At 39.4% G+C, this 23,363-nt stretch overlaps 3 protein-coding genes across 4 annotated transcripts in view; 1 reads left to right on the top strand and 2 right to left on the bottom strand.

Annotated features, from left to right (window-relative positions):
- LOC134799545 (CAAX prenyl protease 2) overlaps positions 1–9,486 on the top strand; it is a 271,391-nt gene extending 261,905 nt beyond the window's left edge. The window contains exon 7 of the mRNA XM_063771979.1: positions 9,185–9,486. The gene's annotated coding sequence lies outside the window, so the exon portion shown is untranslated. The remainder of the gene's footprint in view (positions 1–9,184) is intronic.
- The window catches only part of LOC134799522 (AF4/FMR2 family member lilli), a 287,646-nt gene that overhangs the window by 205,113 nt on the left and 59,170 nt on the right, over positions 1–23,363 (bottom strand). The window lies entirely within an intron of this gene.
- On the bottom strand, positions 19,328–21,722 carry LOC134799697 (uncharacterized). The gene has a single exon (XM_063772133.1). It carries the CDS (start codon positions 21,695–21,697, stop codon positions 19,328–19,330), a length of 2,370 nt encoding a protein of 789 aa, XP_063628203.1. The 5' UTR covers positions 21,698–21,722.

The following is a 23,363-nucleotide window of genomic DNA, read 5'->3' as shown; positions in this document are numbered from 1 at the left end:
TGTATACGTCATTACTTACTCTTCTAGTATCAGACCTAGTATACACCTGTTACTAGTGCGGATCTAAGTAGCAAAAGTAAACTTTGTGTCACGAGGGTAAGGACCTAAGAACTTTGAAGAGTTGTGGACAATTTTATTGTAAACTTCCACCACCAACCACTTGCACCATCCCACTAACCCGAGATTAACCGGTCAAACCTGGAGTTACCATGGTTACCAGTACAATTTGACACTGGGTTAACGGTTTAACCGCTTAACCTCGGGTTAGTGGGATGGTGCAAGTGGCGCTTAGGGTTACATTCGGATTCAGACTGCACCAGTGTTAGTCCCGCAACGTTGTTGTGCAGCATTGCTGCTAACTGCATTGCTATAGAAAACGTAAAAAAAGTAAATTTGTGATAATTTGAATCTGACGTTTCCTGCTGAATTATTGCACTTTGCGGTATCGCTGTACTTACCTATGCTTCGGCCGCTTACCCGAAAGCCCCGAACCCGAATTAAATTCATAACACAGGATTTAGTAATAGTAGTTTTTCTACTCCCGTACTTTTATTTGTCATTTAAAGGGTCGTGCACACACCTTAAAACCCTACCTTATAGTTGTCAAGACAAGTCTTTAGTCTATTCCCAAAAAAAGAATTCGTGCATACACGCAGTATCTTTTTGGCGATTTTACGATACTTCGTGAAATGACCACTTAAATAATATTGAATGAAATACAGTGTTGCCAACCGTATTTTAAATGTCATCTCTGACAAATAAGTGAACCATAGACATTTTTTTTAATTTCATTCGTTCTTTCTTTCTTTTCCCGCCCGTACCCTCCATTTTTGCTACTTCTTGAATTAAAAATATTTGTTAAATTCACAATTTTATTTCAAAGCAAGTGCTTGGTCGTAGAAAAAGTATTGTATGCAACGTTGTTTAACTGAGTCAAAAAATACTCGTGGCGTCTTGACTCACGCCACTCGCCTTTTTTGACCTCTCTTAAACAACGGTTGCATAAAATACTATTATGTGACTGTACATAATGAAGGGCATTAAACACGAGTGTGGGTTTTTAATAATTTAATGACTAACTATTATGTTATTTATTAATTTGCTATTTTATAGTTATAGCTAAATTAATTTAGTTGTAGTTTTAGATTTAAGAAATATTGCGTGCTGGACCTCGGCAGATTGTGATGGACTTTTTGTATATGATAACACCTTTTGTACTCATTTTCATGTAATAAAAAATTATGAATTAAGAAACGAATGAAGTGAGTTTCTTAAAAGGATCACGCGAGTCTTTTAATGCCTAATTATGTACAGTTACATACACTACTTTATCTACCCACCCACATACCATAAGCCTCCATGATGCATTCAGGAGCCGCATTTTATGACCAGCATCGCAGCGTTGTTCAGGGCCACTAACAGTAATTATTAGTAAAATAAAACAGAAAACAAACGCGTTAATGAAGAAATTTATTTAGAACAATAATACTTAATTATTTACAGTTTGGATGGTGCAATTATCATAATTCACTTGCCCAGCTCGGACAAAAGTATGTTCCTTTGTAGTGTTTCCTTGACTTAGCTGGTAATAAGTCATTTATGACGTTAGTTGCTTTATCACGGATATCAGGAGGCGTCGCCGAAATATCTATATCATCTTGATCGCTCATTTTATGGTTTAAATTCAACAAATCGAACAATTTTATGCAACAAAACAAAATTTTACCGGTAATTGCGGTAATGAAAAGTTTTCTGGCAGCTGTCATAGTTTTTTTTAATTCAGAGATAAACTAGAGTCGGCCCCAACTATCATAATTATCGTTCGATATCTCACTTACGTGCGACATTTGCGAATTTTAATTCGTTTGTGGTGAGTGTTCCGACTGACCATCTAGCGACCTTCACCAAGGAGGAGTTTTGGCCGAAGGGTGTCAAGTTTCGGCGGTTCCGCGGCCGGCTCCCTGACACTGCGGGGTTGCGTAATGCATATCAGCCATAATGTGATATGTAGTGTTTAGTTTTTTAAAGTTTAGTTATAAAATATATTTTTATATAATATGTATGCTAGTTTTAAGGTATTTATGTATGGGCCATTAGTTGCCTGAAATAAAGATTTTCATTTCATTTCATTTCATTTCATTTCATTTCATTTCATTTGTCAAATTTGTTTGAAACGTAACAATTCATTTCGAACTAAACGTCATCTCGACTGATATAATAATCATAATCATAATCATTTTATTCGTAAAGCTAATTTACATGTCAGTCTGGATATAAATTTAAAATTATACGTAAAAATAAATAATCCTTACATAGTAAGCATAATCCGATTAAATATCAATTTGTAAATGTAATTCTATAAAGCTAGAACATACAAAATAAAAAAAGTCAATTATACAAATCTAATAATAAAAATGTCAACACTTTCAATAGAAAGTAATCAAAGTAATTTTTACAATAATTATTGCTTAGTCATTATGAACTCGTCATAATTGTAGAACGGGCGCTCAATAAGCCAACTTTTTAGGCGATGCTTAAAGGTGCTTACACTTGGGGCCTCAGTTATATTTTTTGGTAGATGGTTATATACCGTGGGATCCGTCACGTGAGTCAATTTCGAGGACTTGGCAAGCCTGCGGCTGATAGCAATGAGCTTATCTGCATTTCGAGTATTGCGCCCATGTACCATGCCATTTGTTTTATACATGTGAATATTTTCACGCACATAAACTGCTATTTGCATAATTACAATAGCAGGTAGCGTAAGTATGCCTAACTCTTGAAAAAGGTGTTTAGCTGGTGTATCAATTGGTACTCGTGCAAGGATTCTAATGGCGCGCTTTTGCAGGCGGAAGGCTCTTTCCCACTCGGCACAGCGACCCCAGAGTTCAGCCCCATATTGCAACAGAGAGTGGACGGTAGCGAAGTAACACGTACTGGCAACCTCTGGAGTCACTGTCCTAGCAACTCGGCTTAGAGCGAAGCAGGCACTAGCTATTCTGCTGCACAACTTGTCGACGTGCCTATCCCATTTCAAACCCGAGTCAATTTCAAACCCCAGAAAGGTTGTGGTGATGGTTTGGTCGAGCAATGTTCCATCGATCTGAACAGGGAGTGGTGACATAGGGCGACCCGCTAAATTAAAGTGAATGTAGTGAGTCTTTTTTAGGTTCAGAGCGAGGCCGTTTGTTTTGAACCATAGAGCGAGCTGCGCTGCTGTTTCGTTTAATGCCTGACGGACGCCATCTATGGTTGAAGCTGTTACAATAGCGGCAACATCATCAGCATACATAAGGACGTCACCCGTTTTTATAGCGTCCGGCAGGTCGTTTAGAAGCAGAGAGAAGAGAAGGTTCGATACAGACGATCCCTGCGCAACGCCCATCTGGGCTCCGGATGGATCTGATCTCGCCCTCCCACCATCACCGACAACGACTTGCGATCTATTTTGCAGGAGGCTCTTAAATAGAGATAAGACAGTGCCCTGGATGCCATAATACTGTAGCTTGCCCTCGAGCACAGCGTGGTCGGCGACATAGATTTATAAGGCATAGAATGAGTGTTCGTACATCCCTAGTGAAGCCATTTCAAGTGCGACGTCACGTCGCACTCGTGTCACCGTATTCGATCGGCCCTGGCAGTACTCAAGGTCACGTCGGTTTGTGTACACCTCCCGTTTAAAAATCAAAAACACAGGAAAAATTGTTGTTTGTGCATTGAATGGGTGTCACAACGCATCATATCATAAAAACAAACCGACTTACATTACATTTCACGCGTAAGTACAGAGTTTAATGTTATATTTTTACGTGATCGTAACTACAAAAATCCAATGTTTCGTCAGCCGTCATTTCTTATAAATGTTGCCAGTGTAGTGAATATTTTGCCTCCAAATGGGACATGACGTCTACATTCTAAAATAAATACGCTCAATTGAATTTCATTGTATAATTATAGACAATTATAATTAAGTTAATTATTTAGGTATTTAGTTTTTTTCTTATATTTATTTTGTGTAATGTTCGTTTTAGTTTTCTGACTGATCTGCTTCTGTCTGCGAGATGGAAGGAAAAAATTAGACTAAATCGGAATGACGCAATATGGAAACATTGGAAACCGACTAAACACAGTCGAATATGCTCTGTCCTATTTAAATTTATTCTTATTATTGTATGCACATTTGTTAAATAAAAAAAAAATAGTAAAAACTTATCAGCTATTTATTTAATCCTTATTTCACAAAGTACAGAAATGCAATAAATCGCAAAATAAACAAAAAGCTTTTGCTACAAAATCGAATCTACACACTTCCAAATTATTAATAACCAAGTGTGGATGTTGTTAAAATTCCCCTACTTTGAGAGAAGTAAATGAATACTGGCAACATATTTTGTATATATGTGTGTGTTTGCTGAGCGTAAAACACGAGCGTTCCACGCACACAGCGATCGTGTTTCGGCTTCACTTTTGGTAGGTTAGCCGTATGGGGACTATCTGTCTATGCGTTATTAGTTTAAGGTCGGCGACATCAAACGCCTTTGAGAGATCGCAGCACAAGACGGCCACTTGCATTTGATGCTCTCTGGCGGCCATGATGCGCCGAACCAGCTCGCGGGTCAGGGAGGTTGTGGATCGGCCCGCGCGGTACGCATACTGCCTATCTGATAAACTACCGGTGGAGATTAAAAAGCTAGTGAGACGAGAACTTAGGCCATTTTCAAAGACTTTGGCTATCGCTGGTATGATTGAGACTGGTCTATATGCATATATATCGCCTCTACTACCCTTACCTTTAAAAATAGGGGCTACTTTGCTTATGATATTAGAATAGAGGTCAAATCAAATTTCTTTGTTTTTCAAAGATGTTCGAAATTTGAATGCATAATATTATCTAAATCGATGTTATTATTTAGCAATAATAACATTTTTACAGATAAGAAATTTGTTCTAACAAAAAAGTCTATTTTTATGGTGGTCATAATGTGCGGTTCCTGGACGCATCATGGAGGGTTTATGATATTTGGGTAGATAAAAGTATTTTATTCACGTGATCATACTTAATTTAGATTTTGTGTACACTTAAAAAATCAGCATGTGTGTTATTTATTAAAAGACAACAATTACCCACGGGAAAATAACGATAATTGTCATTTATAAAATAAATGACAAATGACTAATTTGTCAGCAATATACATATTACCCACACGTTCGTGAAAGCGTAAATTGTCAATATGTCCATTAAGTCATTATTAATTCGAACACTAGCAAATAGTATTAGTGCAATTGGCACTCGTTACCCGTTATTGCTCACGTCCCGATTGTCATCAGTATTGCTAGTACGAGTAAACGCAATTTAAGTACATTACACTAAAACTTTAGGATGCAATATTATGAAAAAATTCGTAATACAAAAACTCAATAAATACTTTTAATGAAAACTATAGCGAACATGATCGGTCCAGCCGTTTTTGAATTATTGCTAAAAGTCTTCTTAGTAAAAAACGTATACAAAGCGCTGCGAAGGTACTCACTTATGCTTGTAATGAACATGATACTTACTAATAGCCCACGTTTAGCCTATTATGACAGAATGATAACTACGGATGTTACGAATGTTTACAAATTGAACATTTACATATTTTATGTAAATTTTCAATTTGAAAACATTTGTTAATTAACAAAAGGATTTTTGGGTTGGCGTACATTATTGTTAAGTAATTATAAATATCATAATAGTAGGTACCCAATATTCATATTTACCTAATATGTACTTACAAATATTTTTTTGCCTTTGTGTCTGAATAAAGCGGTATATATGCGCGAAAGCCAGACTCATCGTTCTTTGTTCTATTTGTAACTCGCAATTAAATTTATAAATATTGATGGTACAGTTCCGGGAGGTAGGACCTCTCTTTAGGATTTTTTGTCCTCTTTTCTGTTTTTTTTAACTGGTGATATTTGCAATGGTTTCTAAAATTTTCGATAATTTTTGGTGACTGGGAACTCAAAGTTCGAAAAATATCTGTCACTATTTAATTGAGTAATGCGAAACACCTTGATTTTCAATCGAATACTTTTTTGTAAATCAAAATATAAATAAATAAGTTTTTGGCAAAAATTTCATTTTTGGTACAAGCTTTTATCGCTGACTGTACTTTTCTTACGACATACAACTAATACTCATTGAGACAATTCTAAAAACCCCTAACGCAATTAGGTTGCGTTGTTTCATCACAGAGTTCCTATGGCCACCTCCTGTCTCCATCATCAGATCAGCTCGATGGTACCATAATATTGCATTGTCGTCCGATTTATACATGCATGCAAAATTTCAGCTCAATCGGAAACCGGGAAGTGGATCAAATTTAACTTGCAAGATTTGACAGACAACGGGACAGGTGAAACTAAATAAAAGCTTGTAATAAAATAGAACTGTAAATATCCCGATACATTTATTGATCTGCGGATTGAGGATTGACTTACCGGTTTAAGCGGTAAGTCAATCCTCCGTGTAACCCCACTGAATTCTGAAACAAGTCATATTAGCATAACATTCACAGACCCCCGTTTTAATTTCCGTCACAAAGAAGCTGTGACAAGCTGAGTATGTTAGATCAACTCGACATGTATTTGTAGGAACCGTGAAACGCTCCGGGCTGCCCTTGTTACGCTGTACACCGGTGTTTGCGGTCTACAACTCCGAACACGCGCTCGGGTGAGTTCCACCATCTAATATTGATTAATTGTCTAGAATTTGATGAATTCCTTGATTATGCACGGGTTACGAAAATTAATTGAGGAAACTCTAAGACTAAGTACCCTACATATATCTATAGGTAAGTATACAAAGATGTTCAGAAACGACACATGAAAAGATGCAACATCGAGCCCTCTCAGCGGGAAAGTTTGGCAGCACAGCGTCCTGAGTGGCGCAGGCTGGTGCATGACAAAGTGCGCGATTTCGAGGATCAACGTAAAGTTGACCTCGACGCTAAACGCGACGAGCTGAAAGCACGCCAGCCTGCTTCCATTCACTACCACTATGTGGCTGGTGTTCTCACGCGCCCTTAAAGATCGGCTACGTCACCCATGTTCAGGCACACGATCGCCGAGCTAACTAGGAATCGAAGTGGTCGCCTTGGTCGAAATCGGCCGGAAGGATCATCATCATCTATAGGTATGAAGTAATGTTAGATCTGTAATCGGTAAAAGCTTAAACTCCGTTTCAGCTTGCGCAAAAATGCTTTCGTATTGTCTGTCTAGTTGTGCTGATCTACCGATTCTCGTGAAATTTGGGGAGCAGAGACAATTATATGCATTTGTCTCTTCATTTTTTTTTATTGCAGAACCGCACGAGTTCGCGAGCTCTCTACAGCCCATAGAGCCATTAATAAATTAATAATACTTGGAGGCAAATTTAAACTTACTTACATTGTGACATCAAAATGATACGAGTATACTTAGGTATAAATGATGTCACTCGCGCGTGCAATTCGCTCGTACTTGTTCGTACATGTATTGGCGCGATCGAGAGCACAGACGACTGACATTATTTCGATATAATTTTGATGTCACAATATAAGTTTGAATTGGCTTTAATTTTGACGCTGACTCTTTGTCACAATCTAGTTTGTGGTACATTTTCATACTGGATGGCAACTAATTACTTAAAATCAAAAAACCCCGAGAACTTGTGTCATAATAAATAAAATACTCCAATATTTGCAATAACTTGTTTCATAGGTAACTATAACGTGAAAAGCTGAACGAAACAAACTTATTTAAATACGCAATTTGAGAAAATTAAACGTTTTACCTGCCTAGTTCATAACCAATCAAAATAAAAAAGAAAATACCTATAGTGCCTAGTTTTTAATTAAAACTCCAATAATTTACCTAGTTCATGTTTATCATTCCTTCCGCTGCTGCCTACGCAAAGTTAGAGACGTGGTTTTTATTCAATTTTCTCAGACAGAAACCTCTCAGGAATAGGTGTCGTAAATTGAATTAAATATGAAATTCTTGTTTGAAATTTTAAGAGGCTTATGTTGAATAGAAGTAAAACTTACGAACTGGATATCAGTTCAGTTACAATTGTCTTTAGATTAGTGACTAAAATAATTATTATATTTTCAATAGATTAGTCTAGAAATGAAAACCTAGGTAAACTTAGTCGGTATAAAGTAAATGAATATCAAATTTACCAAATTGAACCAAAGTATCTCACAACGCAATCATAATCTTTTATTGCTGAATGTAGACTTACCTACTTCAAGTTTTTCCATAACACTATGTGTTCAGATTTGATTGGCAATTATCAATCATCATTTAAGGTCAATCAAGTCACAATTCCATCCGCTGTATTTACTTAATTTAAAATTAACTTAACACCCGTAAAGTAGCTGAAAAAAAAATCTTTTTAAGATAGAAGTTTTGAGAACAGCTTGTTCTAATACTAATTTGACTTGACATTCCCAAACAAAGATCGACTAGCTTCGCCTAACTAAGCCTGTAAATAAGCCTAAGTAAACGGAAAACTAAAACAGCGTATATCTATTGAAGCTTCTAACACTTACGTCCTCTCTGTTTGTTGCTGTTAACAGAGAATTTGGTAGGTATTGAGGAACTAGTATTAGGGGTAATGTGTTTGAATGAGCGTGAGTTAAGGAGCCGGGACTAGTGTCGTACATTTAGGATTAATTGATCAGGTTGGGTTGACGAAGCATTGCTGGTTATCAACATGATTTAGGCATACGACATAATAACGACATTTAATATGACGACGATATGTCAAATCAATGCGCGACTTGCTATTGTCTTATATACCACATAATGGGGAAGCATTCATGGTGAGTTTCAAATATCTAACTAAAAATCCATACTACTTTTTACTTATACATGGAAATCGGTTAGTTAAGACATAGCGGATTTCGAGCGTTCTTCACATCAGCAGCCTGGCTAGCATGAGTTGCGTTCTCGCGCGCGAGTCCATACTTGAAGTCGCGCTATGTATGCAGTCGCGCGCGAGAATGTTGTTATTTTCTCAGAAATACCACGAGTTGTTATCAGTAACAACGAGGATTTTTTTTTCTCATCTGTCCCCAGTGATACAAATAGGGTTGCCAGATCGAAAGGCGCTATTATCGGGAAAAAATATATTTTTTTCGGGATTTTGGGACTTAAGTCGGGAAAAAAAGCATTCATATTAAAGTAATTGTATTAATAACAACGATATTTTACATTACTGGCACTACGTCAGCTGCTCTGCCCATAGACTTTTTTATATAAAAATAGTATAAATTCTTTGAGATCTTGAACAAACAAAAAACTCAACGCGGGTCGCTCGCTCGCTCGACGACAGTTCGGAACTTGAAATTATTGTTTTATATCGTGAAGCTGTTTTTCGGGACAATTTTCACTTTGTCGGGAATCGGGAACACATGCTGAAAATCGGGAGAATCCCGCCAAATCCCGACCATCTGGCAACCCTAGATACAAATGAGATATTTTTTTCTCAGTAGGTACTTTCTTCCAATAACCATAGAGAAATATAGTAAGAATAGAGTGCTCACTCCATACATCAGTTTTAGTACCAAAACGACTATTATTTTCGCAGTCGACATCTAGCATCGAGTAGCGGAATTATCAGTACCGCTACTTGATACCAGAATTCTCTAGTGTCGTGACTCACGAAAATTGTATTGAACAACAATTTACAACTAATATTAAAAGCAGAAGGAGTAGAAAATAGAGTTCCGGTTAATCCGGTTATAATATTAACTGAAAATTGTTGAGCATTAGACTTTTCGGACGTCGGAACATCTATTGTCAAGTAGCAGTAAGTACTGATAATTCCGCTACTCGATGCTAGATGTCGACTACGAAAATAATAGTCGTTTTGGTACTAAAACTGATGTATGGAGTGAGCACTCTATGAATTTTCACGCCACTGTTCGGAAATGTGGCAATAGATGGTCTAAAACCAAGCTGGAAAGTAGGCAATAGCTGTAGCACCTGAACCACCACTACTACAATGTTTCATTGATCTGTTTGATTCATCTGTCATTGGTGACGGTTCGCTACAGCAATGAATATCATTTAAAACATAAAAATCAATAAAAGGTCTTTTTTGGCGCAACTTTTTCCTTCAAAAATAAAATTAGGTTATTTATAGAACCAATTTCTTGATTAAAAAAAAAAGAAATGTCAAAATCATTCAGTTCATTTTTTTTAACAATTATCCATTCAGTTCACGCTTAAGGCGTTTTTTACTTTTGTAGCTGTTTGTGGTTTTTATTAGCAAAAACGCTTCTAAGTTTAGAGTCGGTTTGAAGCAAATAACAGAAAAACGCCTCTTAAAAGTGATAAAAAAAGTAAAAAAGGCGCGATCTGAAAATACTTACTGAATTGGATAGTGTAAATTGAGTTTGAGTAAAAAATACAAGAAACACGTATCTACGCTCGCTATAAAAATGAGTTTTTCTAGTGAAGAAAATGATATTGTTACGCTGACGCCTACCGAAATTCAAGAGACAGCACAGGCAGTGGCTAGTAATTTGCTACCAGAGAAATCGCGGGCTAGTATTTATAGTTATGCAAATGTTTTCTTATTTCCTCGCAGTAGTCGTGAAAAGCACTATGTAATGCCTCGGCCGGAAACGCTAAAGATGGACTCGTATTATTTGAGGACTCAAACGACTCGTCCATCTTTTAGCGGTTTTCCGTCCTCTCCTACAATGTACTATTTTTTCTCTATGCAACAACATACCTGTATGCAAAGTTTTAAGACTCCCACTGCAAAAAAATGTTCGAAGCCAATACAAACTTTTAATCCTTTTTTACCACCTTAGGGGATCAATTATCAAAAAACCCTGAAATAAGTTTTCTCGTATTTTACATACATATATATATATATATATATCGGGTGGAACAGAACGAAGGACTTTTACGGAAACGGGGTATTGTTTAGGCTACGTAGTTTATTTTTCACTTATTAATCACGTTAATATTTCTAACCGTTTTAGAGATACAGTTTGTTGAACATTAGTGCAAACATCTGTATGTTTCAACCCTAGCAAGTAGATCCTATTGTATGACATGACATGTATCAATTTAAATTAAAATGTAAATAACTTTGTAGGGTTGTCACTGATATAAAAATATTTCATTTTAGTGATTTTGTTTTACTTTTTACTTCAGCTTTACGATTATAATAACTCGATTGTAGATCACTTAGATAACACTATCCTTTCAGCTCAGTCTCTAGCAATGTTCCACCCTGTATATATACAGGGTGTCCGTAGCCATTGGACAAAGCCGAAATGTACATATGCATTAGGGTATTTAGAACCAGTATACAAAGTATCATAACAATCGGTGTAGCGGTTACGAAGAAATTAACAAATTACGATTTTTTTACTTTGGAGCAACCTGTATGTGTTAGTAGCTCATAAGGTAATAAATAGTATGAAACCTTCTTCGACCGTTTTGATTATCTTTTTTATTTATGACATTAATAAGATTCTGAGTTTTGACAAATGTCATCATTGCCGCACATTTTCAAACCAATTATCAAACAAATTGTTAAAAGCACTGCCAATGATTAATACAGTAGGTTTCTTTTTGTTGCCGATTATCGGAAATAACTTTTGTTTGATAATTTATTTTTTTATCTTTTGTTCAAATTAAAAAAATATTACCGTTAGAGCATTTCTGAGAAGTAACTCTACGTGGGATTTCAGGGTTTGTCCAATGGCTAAGGTCACCCTGTATATATATAGTTTCCTTAAACGTACTTACCCATACCCCGAAGTTAATGGAATTCAATAAAAACACGGTGTATAAGCCTGTTTAACCTAATGTTTATGTGTATTGTGTAGAGTGTTATTGATTAACTATCTTAAGCCTTTACGTAGTTCATAGACACAAGTTTGAACTGAACTTTGTGACCGATTGAAGTGGAAAGGGAAAGGAGGGGCTAGAAAATTTACGGGTAAAAATATCCCTTACACCATACTCCGCAATTAAAACTTTGTTTGGGATCGAATGAATATCAAACATTTTTACCCACGGACCTTCTAGTCCCACACTGCCCTACCTAAGCCTCAATAGCTCTGTCATTATAATACAGGTACTTATAAGGAATTTTAGTGTATTAGGCTTTTTTTTCAATAATTAGTGTACCTACTCCGAAGCATCCTTCGAAGAACCAATTTCTGTTTCGACACCAGGACATCAAAAGTATACAGATACTGATACTTACTACATGTTTATTTTTAATTCCGCTACCCCCGAGCTTAGTAGTTTAATATCAACTCCATACGTCAGTCTGAACAAATATGACACAAATGTAGGGCATGTTGTTTCCACGTTACATAGTGGATACCGGAGACTTTATCCGTGACGCCGTCGCCCGCTATCTTTGTGACAACTCGGGTGCAAACCATATGTCTGACATGTCATGTCTATATAAAACTAGTATCTGTGTTATCATGAAATGTTTTGGTATTTTACGTGAAAGTGATGGACGCTTTTCTGTGTAGGTTTTATTTTAGTCCATTTATTTGACCCAAGATCGAAGTACTTTATTATAAGACTATGGTACGTATTCATCATCATTATCATAATGGATGGCCATTACATATTAGATGGATGGAACGTTCAGAAGGAAAACTTCTAAATATACTCATTCTTATAAACTGAAATAAATGCCATATACTAAGAAAAAGTGACCAAGGCCTCTAGTGCCCCAGGCTGGAATCGAACCAGCGTCCTCTGCTATCGCGGCAGGTGCCTAAGCCACTCGGCCACCGGGTCACAGCGGCATAGGTCAAATTTTCCAAGTATATGCACTTCTTACTGAAGGCTTATGGCGCCCCCTAGCCATCTCTAAAGGTAGAACAGTATGGTTCGGACCTTCTAACTGGATCACCCACGTGATAACGAGTTAGCGAGAGAGATGGCGCTGCCATCAATACTAAACTATACCTATACCTGCCGCGATAGCAGAGGACGCTGGTTCGATTCCAGCCTGGGGCACTAGAGGCCTTGGTCACTTTTTCTTAGTATATGACATTTATTTCAGTTTATAATTTATATAGTAGTGTTTCTACTTGATAAAAACAAATTAAAATATTTTTCAGAAATAATTTAATTTGTTCAAATAGTTTAATACTCATTCTTATTCTTATTATTCTTTAAAAAAATTACAGTATGGCGATGTACATACTTTTTACTCTCTTAAAACTTGAAATAACAAAATCCCCTCGTTGCCTCCGGGCAGTCGGGCGGCTACATCCACATTAATACCTACAACACATAGCAGTTTCAAACAATTTTGCTGTAATACCGACCTATTGGTAAAGCATTGTCCACACGAGCGGTAGTTTGCCAAACTCCGGCTACGGTCAAGATTTCTGACAAGCGTACGACAGCTCCCGTAGACCGTGTGCACGAGACCTTTGGGTCGGCCCGCTTACGCCAGCCAAACTATGAGGAAAGCCGACCCGTCGCTGATGTGGGTTAATTGTTTCTCAGTTTTACTAAAACACACGACATTTATGTAGGTAGACTGTTTTACTATAACTTTATACACGAAAATGGTTCGTGAAATCGCCACACGGAGGTATTATGATATGACTGACAATATTTAAATACAAATGGAGAATTAATTATTGAATCATGTCGTAACTTTATATAATTATATTTATGTATATACTTAAATAGGTAGAACTATATAAACAAAAGAACTTAATCTTGAATGGTCTTCTCGTGTAAAAGTTTGACGTACGCGGAAGGAAAGGAATACAACACACTCAACAGCGGGCTTGGCGGGATCACCTGAATTAGGAAACGGACTAGCAAACAACTAATCCGTTGGAAAGTTGAGCGTTCATTAGAACCAGCTTCACACATCCAACGATGTATGTGTCGAGATACTAAACAAGTTACTACATAGAATTTAACTTCTCAGGCGAGTCTTTGAAAAAAATAGGGAAAAATAGTATCCTTGTAGAAGGTAGAGAGGCAATCGAGAGTACTCTCTCCAGGCGGGTGTTACCGAAGTCCACTGAGAGTTGGTCGGAAGTTATACAGGGTGTCCCTAGCCATTGGACAAAGCCGGAATGCACATAAACATTAGGGTATTTAGAACCAGTATACAAAGTATCATAACAATCGGTCTAGCGGTTACGAAAAAATTAACAAATTACGATTTTTTTACTTTGGAGCAACCTGTATGAGTTAGTAGCTCCTGGGGTAATAAATAGTATGAAACCTTCTTCGACCGTTTTGATTATCTTGTTTATTTATGACATTAATAAGATTTTGACTTTTGACAAATGTCATCATTGCCGCACATTTTCAAACAAATTGTCAAAAGCACTGCCAATGATTAATACAGTTTGTTTCTTTTTGTTGTCGATTATTGGAAATAACTTTTGCTTGATAATTTATTTTTTTATCTTTTGTTCTAATTTAAAAAAAATACCGTTAGAGCATTTCTGAGAAGTAACCCTACGTGGGATTTCAGGGTTTGTCCAATGGCTAAGGTCACCCTGTATATATAGCAACTGACATTTAAAACTCCGTAAGCGCTATGTAGGATTTCATGGAATTCTGTCTCACCGGTAAGTTTTCACGGCAGCAATATTATCAGGCGACTTGTAGGGTATTTCGGCTACCGATAACGATGTTAGATTATCTATTAGTCGACGGTTTCGGCAGTCTACCAGTAGATCGTATTAAATGAGAAAGTCGACTCCTATAATCGGTTTTGACACGTCGGCTATAGTAAAGTTCCATGGGAATGCTCTTCTTAGACCCAAGTTGATAGTTAGTTGTATTGGTTTTGTGAGTTTTCAATGTCAGTTGCTATATATATAACTTCGGACCAACTCTCAGTGGACTTCGGTCCCCAGGCATAAACACCCGCCTGGAGAGAGTACTCTCTATTGCCTCTCTACCTTCTACATCCTTGCCAAACCTAACTTGTTAATGAATATTTTTTGACAATAAAATTGTATGTAAGTATGTAAAATAAGGCATTTAACATATCGACCCATAAATATATAGGTACAGCAACTAGGTAAAAAAAATAGGAAGGAGGAAGAAAAACTAGGGAACAATTAGGCACAACAATAGGGGTGTGGTTATTAACACCTGTTTTATACAACATGTAGTTAAGTATGCAAATATAATTTTGAAGGCTAAGGACGACTTTTCGAGTTAGAAAAGTGACAATTTAGGAATTGCATGCTGGCGACATGGCGGTGTGGACGATTTAAAAAGGTGACGAAATAAGATTGTGGAATAAGTCATCCTGAGCCGGTGGTCAAGTTATAAATGATTTGTATAATATTTTAACCATCAGCCATACTCTGCGTAGTGACTCTATAGGTCATGCACTATAGTTCGTTTTTTTTAGCATTAGAAAGAACTCCACAAAAGCAAGCGTGCAGTTTTTATCATGCTCTTTAATTGTTAATAATTATTGAATTATCTAATGTAGCATGGTCAATACATATAATTTACTTCAAATTATTAGACATAGACATAGACATAGAAAAACCGCTAAAAGTGCCGGAGTTGGAGCCACAAGCTTACTTCTGCAAAGTTCTTTCTAATGCTAAAAAAAACGGACTATAAACAACTTTTATTATGGGACCAATGCCGAAATGGGGCCAATGGCAAAAAATTCTGCGTCCCATAGAAATCAGCGGCATCACATCAGCCGGAATATATGAAGAAGCAAATTTTTTTGGTCCCATTCCTAATAAAAATTGTTCCCGTTCCGTTGAAACATTCCATTAAAAAATTAGACTTATTAACATACAAATAAGGTTGTATTTTAAACTATGTATCAACTATGTATAGTCAAAAAAGCCACCACAAGGAGGTTTTGCACAAAGTTTTGGCATTTTTAACAGACTTTTTTATCCTAATAATCTTTTTAAGTTACTCGTATAAATCATGTATTCACTAATTGAACTAATTCAAAAAGAACTGTCCTATTGTATTAGAGCTAAATAGAAACTCCTATTGTATTGGAACTAAATTTAATGAAGTAACTTTCAGTGTATTTTTCTAATTCATTATTCTACTTCTGACTTTCCCGGCACCCGTTTTATTTTAGCTGTCGTTATCAAAAATCGCGCCCGAGTTCCATCCAAATTTCAGACCCTATGTTCCGTTTCTTAATTGATAGGTCTTTCTCCAATTCTTGGTGATGCTTATTAGGTCTTTTGATTGATGTATCTGAATTCTACTGGAAATGTGATTCCATTAGGCAGGAGAGCTTTCTCTGGTTCATTTTAGCTCGACGTTAGGGACGCAGAATCAGTGATCCGTAGCTCTCGTGATTGGATAAAGGGTTCCGCAGTGAAATTTATTGCGAGAATGGTCTGCGCGGAATTATTTTGTGAAATTCAATACGCCTGTACCGCGATGAATTTTTTGGATGCGTGCAGCTTAACTATTCAAATTTGGGCACCACATCACTAATATTATTCGTATGAAATGGAAAATGTCCAGTCTGTGTTTTATGTTGTAATGTTTATTTGAATGTATTATGTACAAAAATAAACTCTTATCATTTGGTTAGCTACATTTGTTCATCAACTGTTTTTCTTTATTCAATTAGGTAAGCCTCGATTAAGGATGAGATTTATTTTAATAAAATTTTATTAAAATGCAAATATAAATTCAATCTTCTCTTTTGAAACCATCTCGTCCATATACTTATAGGTACACAATATATGAAAACAGTAGGGATCATTGGTTTAACCATATAGACCACTTAAGAGAAATTTATGATAAGGGTCTGCTTTATAATGTTAATAATTATTATCATAAAAAAAGAAAGGGTGCTTGCCTGGTGCTGAAACATACTCTTTATAGTTCGTGTGATTCACGATGACACACAGATTTGTCAAATCTAACCTTTAATATGACAATACGAGTCAAGGCACGCGTCTTCGTGAATGACACGATCTATTATATTAAGTAATGTTTTCCATCTACATTGTTCAAGACAGGGGAGATGGTCCTCTTAGCATTAGTTTGCAATCCATCTAAAAAAAAACCCGGAATGGAGTTTCCGTAAGGCGCGAGTAGGGTCCAACCTGAAATATGCGGCAGATTCCTGCAGCCGACCTGTCTCCACACGTATTGGCTCGCCTTTCCTGTGGGATAAGACAGTGAAGCCGAGAGGGTAATGCAGGTGCTGGGCATCCCTGCGTTTCCTTAATTCCGTCCCAGGCGGTGTAATGTATGTTACACCATAAATCGTCTGCAATAGACGCAAAGGCCAATGATGATGATGTTCAAGAGGGAAATCCTGAATATTCAATTCAATGTCGAGGAATTGGCTAATAAACATTCCGATAAGAAACAGAAAATGTGGACATCACCGATATTGATTAAATCGCCCTTCATGACAACTCCGCGTTACGAAACCCGACTCAGTGAATACCTAGCTTAAGTTATAACAATAACATCCAGTGATTTAGCTCCTTGTTTTGTTTCTTCCTCCAAAAGAACATTGGGAAAGGTGCCAAAGTGTAAGAAAATATCGATGTCATACTTATGTACCTACTGCGTGTTTTGAACACTGTAAACTATTAGAAACATGTCCATTCTGTTTAATAAATGACGAAAAATGACAATAATGAAGTGATTTCAGAAATACATAAATAAAAGGAGTATACCTTTTCATGTAGATAAGAGTTAAATAAGAAAATTAACCTTTATAGCCCTTAACTTTTGGGTATGTCTACAGGAAAGACGTGAACACAGTTTTGTGTTTGACCCAAAAGTCTTCTCAATAGATGGTCTTGGCCGCAGAAAAATACGAGAAGCAATTAATATCAGAAAGCATCGAAATTTTAACCATAATGAAGAACAGGGGTCTTCGAGGAATCTTGTGATTAGTAAATGTAAGCGTGAAAACATGTACAGTCTCAAACCATCGGATATATTGAGTGTTGTGTGTAGGTAAAGTGATAAACCTACCGTAAAAGTGAATCAAGACCAAGTGCGGGTAGTTCGCAAAACCCGGAACTGGAACCGGTTTGGAACTGTACGCAGTTTGTAGATGGTAGGCACTGGCACGAGGAATGAAAAATGCGAAGTTAAACTTAACAATGAACTTTAATAGATTTTTGAGATACAGAGTCGAGTGAAATGGATCGCGTCTAGCAGCGGACTGCCGCCGGCGCATGGCAACATAGTGCACATTACTTGCATAAAATATGTCATACAATTTTGTACCTTAAGTATTAGACATTAGCATCTAAATTAATATGACAAAGTTTCCTTAAAATAAAACTTAACTAGTTACATAGGTAAACATAGGTATAAGTACTTGTATAGTGGGCGCATCGCTAACACTCCCCACCCCAGTGCTGACTCAGCACTCTAAACTTACGGGAATAGGAGCTATGCGAGCCGCGGATCGCCGGTAAGTCCCGGTAGCCGTCCTTACCTCCACTACACGGATGCGGCCGTCTCCGCCAGGAATTACCTGGGTGATCAACCCCTTCGGCCACATATTACGGGGAGAGTTGGGATCCACGACCAGAACGAGATCTCCTACCTTTAACGGCTTCCGCTCCTCCAGCCATTTTGTTCTAGGCACGAGAGTGGGTAAGATTTCTCTTAGCCACCTCTGCCAGAACATGTCAGCGAGCCTCTGCGCCTTCCGCCATAGTTTCCTCAGGTTGAGATCAGAATCATCGAACTCTCCTACTAGAGGGAGTCGCGATGATGATCCTAAAAGGAAATGATTAGGCGTAAGAGACTCACCGTCAGCAGGATCGACAGACACGTGCTCCAATGGACGACCGTTGACCATGTTCTCAACTTCTGCCATAAATGTAGTCAAAACTTCGTCCCTTGGTGCCCGTTCTTTCAAAACGACTTTTAGAGCCGTCTTTACTGAACGTATTAAACGTTCCCACGCCCCACCCCAATGGGGGCTGGCGGGGGGGATAAAAGTCCAGTCCATATTGTTATTAACCCCCTCAGCTTTTAGCACGTCCATATCTAGCGCCTCCATCGACCGGCGCAGCTCTGTGTCGGCGCCCCTCAGATTAGTTCCATTGTCCGAGTACAGATGGCGCGGCCAGCCGCGCCGCGCCGCCATTCGTCGCAACGCCATGATGAGCGAGTCAGTTGTAAGGGAGGCAACCAACTCGATATGAATCGCCCGCACTGTGAGGCATGTGAATAGAACACCATACCTTTTCTCTCTGCGGCGACCCACCGCGACCTCCATTGGCCCAAAAAGGTCCAAGCCACAGTGAAAAAAGGGTCGCTGATGGTGTTCTATTCAGGCACCCGGCAGATCTCCCATGCGAGGTACCTGAGGTCTGCTCTTCATTATCCTGCACAACATGCACCTTGACGTCACGAGTTTAACAGTAGGTCTAAGTTTAATTACCCAATACCTTTGCTTTATTTCGTTAACCACCATCTCCTGACTTCCATGGGCCGCTTTCACATGGTAATGTCGGACGATTAATCGTGCTACCTGATGACGGCCGTCCAGGATTACGGGTCTCTTGACGTCCAGAGGCACATCTGATGCGGCGTCAATGCGCCCGCCCACGCGAAGTAGGTTATGTTCATCTAAAATGGGTGATAATTTTAATAGCTTACTTGCGCGATGTAAAGCCCCGTGCGCCTTAATTCTGGCTAGGTCTTCCCCGAAAGACTCGTTTTGCGCGTGTTTCAATAAAATTATCTCGGCACGCTCCATCATAGCACAGTCGATCTCGGCCGCTTGACCTTTGCACCTGGAGATGAACTTTAGCACTGTGGCCGTGGCGCGGGTGAGACGAAGCCACGAAGAGAAGCGCTGTGGGTCCGGCACTGGAATGCATGCAGGTTCCTCGCGCACCTGGACGACTGCTACGCATTCCCTTGTCTCCTCGTTACCGGTAGGTATAATATTTTTAGGCCATTGACTTTCGTCAGCGTATAAAAAAGAAGGACCTTTGAACCACTCATTTTGTAGGGCTAGATCAAACGAGTCCCGCGTGGCTAAATCGGCAACATTTAGTTTCGTAGAAATGTACCGCCACTCGTCAACGCGGGTAAGGTCGTCAATCTCCCCCAAACGATTTGCTTCAAAGGCCTTATACGTACGATTTTTGTTGCGAATCCAATGTATCACAGTTGAGGAGTCACACCAAAAATAACGCCTTATAGGCGTCAGTTTGTGCTCCTTTCCAATTGCAGTGGCTAGTCTTGCCGACAACAATGCAGCTTGCAGCTCAGCCTTCGGTATAGTCAGCTGTTTTACCGGCATAACTCTGCTTTTGCTTGCAATAAATGCAACACAAATAGTACCGTTATCCTCCCAGCGCCAATAGCCCACAGCTGACATCGCCTGAGTAGATGCATCGCTAAAAAAATGCATTTGTAAATTATTATAATATGAGTACTTACTACTCGGTGCGGTCGTAGCATATGTAGATGCCGCTACGCCGTCGTAGCCTTTCGTAGCACCGTGCGTAGGCGCGTGGGTCGCGGGGGGCGAGGTAGGTACCTCTGCGTCGATATCCACACAATCTTGCATTTCGCTCGCACACGCTGTCGCCGATTGGCTGTCCCTTACCGCATTGCGCGCGGCTGTGCAGTACCACCTAGGTATACGGATATCTTTAATTACCTTTAGAAGGTCAATCCACTTTCGCCACTTTTGATAAATCTGGTCTGGAATGTAATCCTCCCAATCCACCTGTAAACGCCAAGCCTCTTGAAGCATGATTCGGCCTTGAATCGTGAAGGGTGCTAAGAAACCTAGTACATCAAATATTGACATAATTACTCTTAGCATTACACGCTTTGTAGGCCTATTCTCACCTTCAAGTACGTCGCTCGGTATACGTTTTAATGACAAATCGAAACCCAATATGTCATCAGCCGGGTACCAAATGAGACCCAAGGTACGCTCGCTTTCATGTTGCTGGCCGACTTTGAACCTTACAGCAGCAGTACCTAAGATCTCCTTTGGCACGCTGTTTAAAACTGCGACGCTGTTGCTCGTCCAGTTTCTTATTTCAAAGCCGCCCGCCCTGTGGATATCACTGACATTCCTTACCATTTCGATCGCTGTCGCCTCGTCGGGCAGGCTGTCGATGTAGTCGTCCATGTAGTGCGAGTTGACGATGGCATCGACGGCGGCGGGAAACGACGATTCAAATCGCTGGGCGTTTTTATTTTTAACAAATTGCGCGACGAATGGAGCACAATTTGCGCCAAAAATGAGTGACGTCATCGCGTACGTCCTTATGTTTTCTGTGGGGTTGTTTCTCCACAGAAACCTTAGTGCGTCCTGGTCGTCTTGCTGGATCTTGACCCTCAAGAACATGTCCCTAATGTCACCTGTTACTGCAATTGGATGTTCCCGAAAGCGCAGCATTATACCTAAAAGTGATGACAATAGGTCAGGTCCTGTGAGCAAATAATCGTTCAGTGAGCTACCACTTACCTGACTTGCAGCATCAAAGACCAGACGAAGTTTTTTCTTATTGGGGTTGTCCACGCCGAAATGAGGTAAGTAATAAGTCTTCGGCGTGACCTCAGTGTTAGTCATTTCCCTAGCGTAATCATTTTCTAACAAATGACTGACCCTTTCACGGTACCTGTCGGCGAATCCTGGATCCTTGCCCATTTTGCGCTCAATACCCTTCATCCTGGTAAGCGCGTTTGGGCGGGAGTCGGGCATAGGGCGGTTTTCGTCCTTCCACGGAAGGCCGACGTACCAGCGCCCATCGATGAGCTCGGCGGAGCGCTCCAGCTGCGCGACGGCGCGGGCGTCGTCGGTTTTTTGGCGCGCGTGCGCCGTCACGCCCATGGAATCTAGCAGAAACGAGCGCCTAACATCTTCGTGGATTTCCCTTAAGAGGCACTCATCTGATGTGGTATCGTGATCTGCTCCGCTATCTGCAATAAAAAGGTTAGTATGGACAGCGACAGATGGCGAGCCCCTGGACGGACGGACAGTCCGCGGCACGCACACTTTCCCATGGACGCTCCAGCCGAGGCGGGTGAGTGTAGCTGATGGCTCATTATCTTTGCCCTCCCTAACTTGAATAGGTATCACAACATGTAAGTTATCCTGACCTATCAATAATTCAGGTTCTGAATCAGTGGTACAAAATTTGTGTTTTATATCTGCTAGGTGAGAATAATTAACTAATTTTAAAACTGACAATGTTTGTATTGGCACACTTAATTCTTCAACACAACGCAATTTAACATTATAAACCTTATCGTCCATACCTTTAATGTCGACATTAACTTTGGTCGATTTGTACTCAAGCCCGTCATCTTTAAACGCACCGTGAACGCGCAATGTCTGTGAGTTACCACGTAAACCGACGCGTCGCGCGAGATTGGCGCTTATTAACGAGACGGTAGATCCATCGTCCAATAGCGCGGTGCTATTTACCATACCGTTAGGTCCCTGAACACGCACTCGTACTACTTTTAACAACACTCTGGTGTCGGTCGCATTTATATGAGTTAATGTTTCCGTCACTGGCTTGAACGCGGGTTCGCGCGGCTCGGGTCCGTTTGTCGCGGTACTATTATTCGGTACACTTGCACTCGGCAGCGGCGCGGGCGCCGCCGTGACGTCACGCGCACTGTTGTTTACCGGATAATGTAGTAGGCGATGATGTGGAGCTCCGCAGCCGTCCTTGTCGCACGCAGGGGACTTGCAGGTATCGCGTTCATGCTTGGAGATAATGCATTTGTAGCATAACCCGTTTTTCTTCACGTGTTGCCATCGTACTTTGCGTAACGCTTTCTTAAATGGTTTGCATTCCGTTAACTTATGCACAGCTGTTCGGCAAAATAAACATTTCAAATCGCCTTCTTCAGTTTGTAGTAAAACAGTGTGTGTACGGGAAGATGAATGATCGCTTGACTTGTTTTTAAAGGTATCGCTGCGCGTAGTTGATAAAAAACTTGCAGTTGTAGAAATCTTCAATGCTTCGTCATTAAGAAAATCCGATAGAATGACTAACCTCGATTTCTGCGCATTTTGGAGAAGTTTAAAACTGTAGTCTGACCATTTGGAGATGAGCACAGTGGGCAGCTTGGACAGGATGATGGAGACGATATTCATGCCATGTCGCCCTCGCGTCCTACTGCTCGCACAGCTTCTACGAAATTTTGAACCTTCACTGCGAACATAACTATATCTTTATGATATTCTAGTTGCAAAGGCTGTAGCTTCTTGATGTCTAGTAGAATACGAGAAATGATGCTGTCAGGGTTTCCAAAACGTAGCTCCAATGTCGACATTACCCGGTCGGGCGACGTGGCGCTTATAAACAATGCAGCGACAGCAT

This window comes from Cydia splendana, chromosome 18 (assembly GCF_910591565.1).
Source record: "Cydia splendana chromosome 18, ilCydSple1.2, whole genome shotgun sequence".
Lineage (NCBI taxonomy): Eukaryota > Metazoa > Arthropoda > Insecta > Lepidoptera > Tortricidae > Cydia > Cydia splendana.
The sequence above is the reverse complement of the archived record's forward strand: the minus strand, read 5'-3'. Positions and strand labels throughout refer to the sequence as shown.

Coding starts and splice junctions, on each gene's coding strand:
- LOC134799697 (XM_063772133.1), bottom strand. CDS start 21,697: ATGAAGGGTATTGAGCGCAAAATGGGCAAGGATCCAGGATTCGCCGAC.